General features: G+C 40.5%; 1 protein-coding gene across 1 annotated transcript; it reads right to left on the bottom strand.

Annotated features, from left to right (window-relative positions):
• Window positions 1-345: 345 nt before the first annotated feature.
• Window positions 346-1,281, bottom strand: LOC130360924 (taste receptor type 2 member 1-like). The gene has a single exon (XM_056563478.1). It carries the CDS (start codon window positions 1,279-1,281, stop codon window positions 346-348), a length of 936 nt encoding a protein of 311 aa, XP_056419453.1.
• Window positions 1,282-9,755: the final 8,474 nt, after the last annotated feature.

The following is a 9,755-nucleotide window of genomic DNA, read 5'->3' as shown; positions in this document are numbered from 1 at the left end:
TCCCCCACAGTCTGGTATTTATTTTAACATCGATGTGAGACTTCCCATGAAGCCTTTTTCATAACTTTGGACAACATTTACTTCAATTTTATCTACCAACTTCCAGAAAAGACCATATTATTTCCAGATCTCAGTGTGTGCCATGGTAAGCTTTTATAGTGATGTTGGTGTCTGCATGGAATTATTTTTCCTACGTGAGTTTTAGCTACTTACTTTGTAAATTTACATAGTTTCCAGTGAATGGATGCATTAATTGGGTGATAATATAAAATTTTTCCAAAAAGGTTTTCTGAATTTCCGTTATCGTTCCACCAGTTGACAGGAAGCATCCACACAACAGGGGTTCTAAGATATCCTGTTAGAAAACACATCTGACTGAAAAGCCGAGAGAATGGATCTCTTAAGTTTTGCATTGCTGATTATTAACATTAAAGAGTGGAGGCTTGGGTAGGAGTACACACCTATAGAACACAGGGAACGAAAGATTGGATTTCTCGTGTAAAAGCTCAGAAACAACAAGTTTGAGCTTAGAAAGTAAAGGAAGTAAAGGAGCAAAAATGAGACCATAGTTATTAGAGCCTTTTTATGGGCTTCCAGTTGAGGCTTAGCAAATCCCGAATTGTTGCTGTTCATGTTCCTTGTGTGTTTTAGGACTGACACAATAAGGAGATAAATTGAAACACAAAATAGAAGGAGCGGTAGGATGGATCCTGCAAAGGTGATGATCAATAAATTCAATTGTTGTTTTTGGATGTATGATATGTGATCACTATGACTATATTCATTATTGCTGATGTTTCCACTGTCAATGCTGGTAAAGTTTGTTGGATGTGTGCCCCATAGACATGGCAGACTGGAGATAAAAGAAATGACCATGGACCCAGTAAGAATCCAGGGCACCGTGGTTGAGATGTTCATTTTGAGCCTCATGAATAAATGGTTTCTGTAGGTGGTGATCTTCACACAGTAGAAAACTCCAAGGGCAGTGCCCCACCACAGGCTGCAGAAGACCAAGAACATCAATGCTAGATTTAGATATCTATAAGTATCCAAGTCAACAACTATAGTGGTCAAGGGTGAATTGACAAGATATCCTAAGAGATATCTGATTAAAAGTATGATCCTTATTGACGACAGGCAGGTCATGATAATGTCAACAGATTGAAGAGCTTCACCTTTTAGATACCAAGCAAAGTTCGTTATCACAATGAAGAGGTTAAGAAAGAACCCCAGAAATATTAAAAACAGTATCAGGAAAAATAAAATATCTCTATAATCCATGTTTTCCTCTTGAGATTGCTGACTCTGGACTCACGTACACAAGGAGGGGCAGCGTAGTATGAGCTGTTATATGACATAATATTGATTTATAAAGAGACATAGTTTGCATGAGATTTCATTACTGATCCTAAAATAAATGTATTAAAATGCAAGCGGCAACAGTTTTCATATCTCCTCAGCCCTGGTTTCCTGTTATTGAAATAGATTTTTTTTATTTGTATGCACCCATCATGTAGTGCTTGTAAATATTATTTGCCTACTTGGACATTTCCATGTCTTATTTTGTGTGATGTAAAATACTTCAGTGCCAAATAAATGAGGATAATATTTACTAAAGGCTGAAATTTTAGACACTTTATGCTAATCTGCATAAATCAATTCATTTTTTTAGCGCAAAGCAAAGCTGGTTGATAAGTTACTTTAAATAGTTATTGGACAAACCATTTAGTTTATAAATAAGCTTGAGTCCCCTTTAACAGGCAGGTTCATAGAGGAAAGACTGAGGAAAAAAAGCACAACATTTTAGAGTAATTACACCAAGACACATGGGATTACCATACAATAGACTACAGTACTGATCAGAGGCAGAATAATCCTGCAGTGGCTCACAGATGATGGCTTCTCTGACTGTTGTCATTCTCCAGTAGGTTGAAATCACTGTAATGACTTTTTCTGGCCAACTTTTACTCTTGCGCCATTTCCATCTTCTCAGATCACCTAATAGCTTCCCTCATTGTCTTGACAACTGCCCTGCAAGTTAAATGGGCATAGTCAGATTCCAAAACTTTTTTTTATGTTGTACATCTTGGCAAACATTAACATTTCTAATATACAGGGAGGGCCATTTATATGGATTCACCTTAATAAAATGGGAATGGTTGGTGATATTAACTTCTTGTTTGTGGCACATTAGTATATGTGAGGGGGGAAACTTTTCAAGATAAGTGTTGACCGTGGCGGCCATTTTGAAGTCAGCAATTTTGAATCCAACTTTTGTTTTCTTCAATAGAAAGAGGGTCATGTGACACATCAAACTTATTGGGAATTTCACAAGGAAAACAATGATGTGCTTGGTTTTAACGTAACTTTATTCTTTCATGAGTTATTTACAAGTTTCTGACCACTTATAAAATGTGTTTAATGTGCTGCCCATTGTGTTGGATTGTCAATGCAACCCTCTTCTCCCACTCTTCACACACTGATAGCAACACCACAGGAGAAATGCTAGCGCAGGCTTCCAGTATCCGTAGTTTCAGTTGCTGCACATCTCGTATCTTCACAGCATAGACAATTGCCTTCAGATGACCCCAAAGATAAAAGTCTAAGGGGGTCAGATCGGGAGACCTTGGGGGCCATTCAACTGGCCAACGATGACCAATCCACTTTCCAGGAAACTGTTCATCTAGGAATGCTCAGACCTGACCCCCAGCAAGATGGTGCACCACCACATTATGGGTGTCAGGTCCGAGCATTCTTAGATGAACAGTTTCCTGGAAAGTGTATTGGTCGTCGTGGGCCAGTTGAATGGCCCCCAAGGTCTCCTGATCTGACCCCCTTAGACTTTTATCTTTGGGGTCATCTGAAGGCAATTGTCAGGGTTGCACTGACAATCCAACACAATGGGCAGCACATTAAACACATTTTATAAGTGGTCAGAAACTTGTAAATAACTCGTGAAAGAATAAAGTTACGTTAAAACCAAGGACATCATTGTTTTTCTTGTGAAATTCCCAATAAGTTTGAAGTGTCACATGACCCTCTTCCTATTGAAAAAACTAAAGTTGGATTCAAAATGGCCACCGTGGTCACCACCCATCTTGAAAAGTTTTCCCCCTGCCATATACTAATGTGTCAAAAACAGGAAGTTAATATCACCCACAATTCCCATTTTATTAAGGTGTATCCATATAAATGGCCCACCCTGTACTTCATAACAATGTTATCTCCTTTTTTATAGAAATTATGACTCTAGAGGTCCCCATACCATCCAGAACATAATCATACCAGGGTGCAGCATCATCTTTGTCACTCCTCTGTGCTCACTCCTGTCTTGACTAGCAGACTGCAGCAGGAAAACAAAGAGGAAGTGGTTAGAGAGCAGCCTGCAGGGATTGGATGAAGAGACCCAGCACGGCAAAGCAGATTAAGGGAAAATGCATGGTGAGTGAAGGTGGGTTCAGTGCTTGCCTTGGACAGGCCCCTTCTTGAGCAGTGGATGTCAGAATGAGTGAGCAGTAGAACAGAGGGATTTGGAAGCCAAATACAGAAGCTAGACACATAAAAAAATGAAGCATCTGTATGACCTAGTGAGGAAGATAAAGACGTCTATTTTTTTCTGTGATATGACAGGAATGCTTTTAAGTGCACCTGTCAAACCCCACACTCCCTTCCTTGTTCCACCCAACTTCCAGTATTTTGTCTTGTTTGAATAGCCGCAGGACAAGACAGTCTCCTGGGCAGTGAAGGGACCCCTTGTGGTAAGAATTAAAAAGCATCATTTGGCCAAAAATTTGTAACCAATGTAAACTACAAGTATACATATAATGTTATTATGTACATCATATAAAAAGTTTTTTTTAAATGAAAGTCCCCATTTAATTAGAGAAGATTGAATCGAAGCAGACGCACCCGAATTCTGTACAAATTTCATGAAATGTTCGATTTGCAACGAATGCGGTGGGTTCCTCAGACTCCATCCTCAGCTGGCATGGCCCTCATGCTGCTGCTGCCAACTCTAGGCTCTTTCTTTTGCTGCTCTATGGTCTCCTCATGCTAATGCTACCACCTCCAGGCTCTGTCATTGTGCCGCCATATGGTCTCCTCATGCTGATGCTGCCACCTCCAGGCGCTCTCATTCTGCTGCTCTATGGTCTCCTCATGCTAATGCTACCACCTCCAGGCTCTGTTATTGTGCCACCATATGGTCTCCTCATGCTGATGCTACCACCTCCAGGCTCTGTCATTGTGCCAACATATGGTTTCCTCATGCTGATGCTGCCACCTCCAGGTTTTCCAATTGTGCTGCTCAATGGTCTCCTCATGCTGATGCTGCCACCTCCAGGTTCTCTTATTGTGTTTCTCTATGGTCTCCTCATTCTGATGCTACCACCTCCACGCTCCATCATTGTGCCACCATCTGGTCTCCTCATGTTGATGCTACCACCTCCAGGCACTGTCATTATGCCACCATATGTCTCCTCATGCTGATGCTGCCACCACCAGGCTCTCTAATTGTGCTGCTCTATGGTCTCCTCATGCTGATGCTGCCACCTCCAGGCTCTCTCATTGTGCTGCCATGGATACTGCAAAACATAATTAAGCTGCTGGTCCACAGTTTCAGAAATTCCTTGCATTAGGGTCATTTTCAGGACTCCTGTTGCCACCTCCAGGCTGTCTCATTCGGCCACTATATGGTCTCCTCATGCTTTAGCCAATTCCAGGCTGTGCCATTCAGACACTCTATGGTCTTCTTATGCTGCCACAAACTCCGGGCAGTCATTCAGCCACTATATGGCCTCCTCATACTGATGCCACCTCCAGACTCTGTCATTGTGCTGACTTGTGACATGTGACTTATTGTTAGATTTGGTCCTTTATACCTGAACGCCGGGGCCTGGGACACTAAAACTTAGAAGTTAAAATTTCAATTTCAAAATCCTCAATTTCAAAATCTTAAATTTAAAAAATGCTTCTGCCAACTCCCTGCTGTGCCATTCAGACACTATATGGTCTCCTCATGCTTCATCCAACTCCAGGCTGTGTCATTCAGCCAATATATGGTTTACTGATGCTGCTGGGCCTGAGTCTGGGCCTAAAAATGTTTTATGGTAGCACTAGCTGCCCTAAATCTTCAATTTAAATGTCAAAATTCATCTTTTAATCTTAGGGATTGTGAAGCCCTAGTGTATACTCATGCTGCTGCCAACTCCAGGTTGTGCTATTCAGATACTATAGGATCTCCTCATGCTTCAGCCAACTCCAGGCTGTGTCATTCAGCCAATATATGGTTTACTGATGCTGCTGGGCCTGGGTCTGGACCAAATTTTTTTTATGGTAGCACCCTGAGTCTGGGCCTAAAAATATTTTATGGTAGCATTAGCTACCCTAAATCTTCAATTTAAATTTGAAAATTCATCTTTTAATCTTTGGGATTGTGAAGCCCTAGTGTCTACTCATGCTACTGCCAGCTCCATGCTGTGTCATTCAGCAACTATATGGTCTCCTCATTCTGCCAACACCTCCACTCTGTTTCATTGAGCCACTATATGTCTCCTTATGCTTCAGCCACATCCAAGCTTTGTCATTCAGCCCCTTTATGGTCTCCTCATGCTTCCAACACCTCCACGCTGTGTCATTTAGCCACTATATGGTCTCCTCATTCTGCTAACACCTCCATGCTTTGTCATTCAGCTACTATATGGTCTCCTCATGCTTAAGCCACATCCAAGCTGTGTCATTCAGCCATTATATGGTCTACTCATGCTGCCAACACCTATACACTGTGTCGTTAAGCCACTAGATGGTCTCCTCATGCTGCTGCCAGCTCCACGCTGTGTCATTCAGCCACTATATGGTCTCATCATGAAGCCAACACCTCCACGCTGTGCCATGCAGCCACTATATGGTCTCCTCATGCGATGCGACCTCCAGGCTCTGTCATTCAGCCACTATATGGTCTCCTCATACTGATGCCACTTCCAGGCTCTGTCATTGTGCCGCAGTGATTCTAAAAGCAATGCCGGTAATCTGCATGTCATACTAAATAACAGTATTATTTCACTACCTCAGCACACTCCATATGTGTTTTAGAACAAAGCAAAGTGTTCTACACCCCTATTGAGGCTCCCTGTAGGTTAGAAATAGCCTTTTTTATATAGATTCACCGCAAATATATTCGGATCGAACCAATTTTTTTCGGACAATTCGGCGAATCGGCTGAATCAAATTTTTCTAAAGTTAGCTCATCTCTAATACCCTCCTTTATACCCACATTTGTTACCACATATAGTGTGGAATTAAACACTATCAAAAATATCATTATTACATTTTTACCTGTTTTACAGCAGAATCCTACTTTAGATAAATATTTACAACATGGTGTAATTTCTTCCAGCAGATGAGCTCCAAATCTTGCAAATTTGTTATCTCCTAGTGTGCTTCCTTCTTCACACAAATCTAACACCAGCACATCTTGGATGAATCTGAAATGATTCTATAAGTGCGGGCAAATTAGATGTGTTGTTAAAATTTCTTCAGTAGCTATGAATGATCTTAAACCTGTTGCTATCATTAATTGCCAGTACACATATGTAGTATATAGGATCTGCTGCGAAAGTCGCAACATTTCCTATATTGGCAGCACAAAAAGAGCTTTGAAAAAAGGATTCAAGAACATCTGAAAGAGGCTAACAGCACATCTTACACCAATGCTTCGAATGTGTCAAAACATTTTAGAACTGTACATTCAGGTGATGTGTCTGATTTCCAATTTTATGGGATCAAACCAGAAAGGGTGGTGACCATATAAAAATTTTGCACAACAGAGAAGTTTTTTGGATCTACTCATTACATACATTCCAGCCATATGGTCTCAATCTAAGCTCTGATGTTATTTTACATTATTAGATGTATTTTTCTTAACTTTTTTTGTTTAAAAGTTTTTTTCGCAAGTGGATTTTGTATGATTCAAGTCTGTTTGAAATGTCATGTATCATGTTCTAGTTCATGAGTTGTAGTGGCAAAATGTTTGGAACCTGGAACTTAAGGGGTTAAATCCCCATCTGTGGTTTTCACACCTGTTGCATTCAGCTCTATATATTTTCCCCCTCCCCACAACCCATCATGCATCTGATTATGCGTCAATGTGTCATGCTGGACGTTTCTTGAGGTTTATATTATTGCCATTGTGTCTGAGACAAATCCATGTTGATGTTTTAATCTGGATGAAAATAAAGACAAAATTACTGTTATCGCTGGCTTCTGTTTTTCTATATTACCGTTGGAGGTTCTTTTGCCGTGAGAAAGGATTGAGTGAGCTGACGTTCTCTGCTTCATAATTTACAACTCTTTTTAACTTTCTGGCACCGATGGCTGTCCGGGCATGCTGAGAGTTGTAGTTTTGCAACATCTGGAGGTCCGCAGGTTAAAGACTACTGAGAAGGGATTGACAGGCGGAGAGTTCACTCGAGTAGAAGCAGAGGGGGGCATTTTCAGCACGAAAAATTGTGCTGAAAAACTCGGCTCATACTCGAGTATATACGGTATTTGGAATATCCATTTTTCTTACAAGCAGAGAGTTTCAAAGTTAGAAAACATTTTCACATTTTCATAAAATTTGGGGATTTTTCACCAACAAAGGATGCAAGTAATGACAAAAATGTACCACTATGTTAAAGAAGAATATGTCACGAAAGACTATCTCGGCATTAGAATGAAAGGTGAAAGCATCCCAGAGTTATTAATGCATAAAGTGACAGTGGTCAGAATTGCAAAAAAGGGCTGAGTCCTTAAGGTGAAAATGAGCTGCGTCCTTGAGGGGTTAAAATTGGGAAGTCAAGTCACGGAGCTCCAGTAGATTGAGAGAGACAGTAACATAGTAACATAGTTCATAAGGTTGAATAAAGACTAGAGTCCATCAAGTTCAACCTATTCCTCTAATAAGTCCCTACTGAGTTGAGTTGATCCCGAGGAAGGCAAAAACCCTCATACTAGAGGTAAAAGTTCCTCCCTGACTCCAAATATGGCATCAGAATAAATCCCTGGATCAATGTTCTTTCCTTATAAATCTAGTATACATAACCAGTGATGTTATTATTCTCCAAAAATGCATCCAGACCCTTTTTGAACTCTTTTACAGAGTTCACCATGGCCACTTCCTCTGGCAGAGAGTTCCATACTCTCACTGCTCTTACAGCAAAGAACCCCCGTCTGTGCTGGTGTAGAAACCTTCTTTCCTCAAGATGAAGAAGATGCCCCCTTGTTATAGATACAGTCCTGGATATAAATAGATCATGGTGAAGATCTCTGTACGGTCCCCTGATATATTTATACATAGTTATTAGGTCACCCCTAAGCCGTCTTTTTTTCTAAACTAATTAACCCTAATTCTGATAATCTTTCTGGGTACTGTAGTCCTCCCATTCCCTGTATTACCCTGGTTTGCCCGTCTTTGAACCTTCTCCAGCTCCACTATATCTTTCTTGTACACTGGTGCCCAGTACTGTACACAGTATTCTATGTGTGGTCTGACTAGTGATTTGTACAGCGGAAGAATTGTTTCCTTGTCATGGGCATCTATGCCCCTATTGATGCACCCCATGATTTTATTTGCCTTGGCAGCAGCTGCCAGACACTGGTCACTGCAGCTAAATTTAATGTTAACTAAGACTCCCAAGTCCTTTTCCATGTCAGTCATCCCAAGTGTTCTCCCATTTAATACATAATCCCAGCCCGGATTTTTCTTCCCCATGTGCATTACCTTACATTTATCAGTGCTGAACTTCATCTACCACATCCCAGCCCAAACCTCCAACCTATCCAGATCCATTTGTAACAGTGCACTGTCCTCTATAGTGTTTACCGCTTTACAGAGTTTAGTATCATCTGCAAAGATTGCTACTTTACTTTTCAACCCTTCTACAAGGTCATTAATGAACATATTAAATAGAACAGGACCCAAGACGGACACCTGTGGTCCCCACTAGTAATAGTCACCCAATCAGAATAAGTATCATTATTAACCACCCTCTGTTTCCTATCACTTAGTCAGTTACTTACCCACTTACACACATTCTCCCCCAGCCTATTCAATCTAATTTATGCACCAACCTTTTATGTGGAACCGTATCAAATGCTTTGGAAAAATCCAGATATACGACATCCAGGGATTGTTCCTGATCCAGTCTGGAGCTCACCTGCTCATCAAAGCTGTTCAGGTTAGTTTGACAGGACCGATCCCTCATAAAGCCATGCTGATATGGTGCCATACATTTATTTTTATCCAGATATTCCAAAATAGCATCTCTTAGAAAACCCTCAAACAATTTACATACAACGGAGGTTAAACTAACAGGTCTTTAATTCCCGGGGTCACCTTTTGACCCTTTTTTAAATATACTGTACACTGTTATAAGAGAAATAGATTTACACTATGTGTGGCAGGATTTGCATAACATTTTGTTTATGAACTTCAATGACATCTCTGGATTTGAATACAGTTTGTTTTAGTACAAAGTCAGCAGTGTCAGGTTTCCCATCTACTTCACCCTCTGATGTATTTTACAAAAAACAACAACAATATTATGTAAAGTTTAAGTGTTTTTATAAAACATGTAAAGATGTAAAATATGTGATAGAAACATAGAATGCATTGATAGATAAGAACCATTAACCCCTTCCCGACCTATGACATACCTGTACGTCATGGGTGGCAAGGTGTTCCCGACCCATGACATACAGGTACGTCATGAACATTT

The sequence above is a fragment of the Hyla sarda genome, chromosome 3, assembly GCF_029499605.1.
Source record: "Hyla sarda isolate aHylSar1 chromosome 3, aHylSar1.hap1, whole genome shotgun sequence".
NCBI classification, from domain to species: domain Eukaryota; kingdom Metazoa; phylum Chordata; class Amphibia; order Anura; family Hylidae; genus Hyla; species Hyla sarda.
Note: the sequence above shows the minus strand (reverse complement) of the source record. Positions and strands in the feature narration are given on the sequence as shown.

Excerpts from the sequence above, each read along its gene's own strand:
- LOC130360924 (XM_056563478.1), bottom strand. The coding sequence starts at position 1,281 with ATGGATTATAGAGATATTTTATTTTTCCTGATACTGTTTTTAATATTT.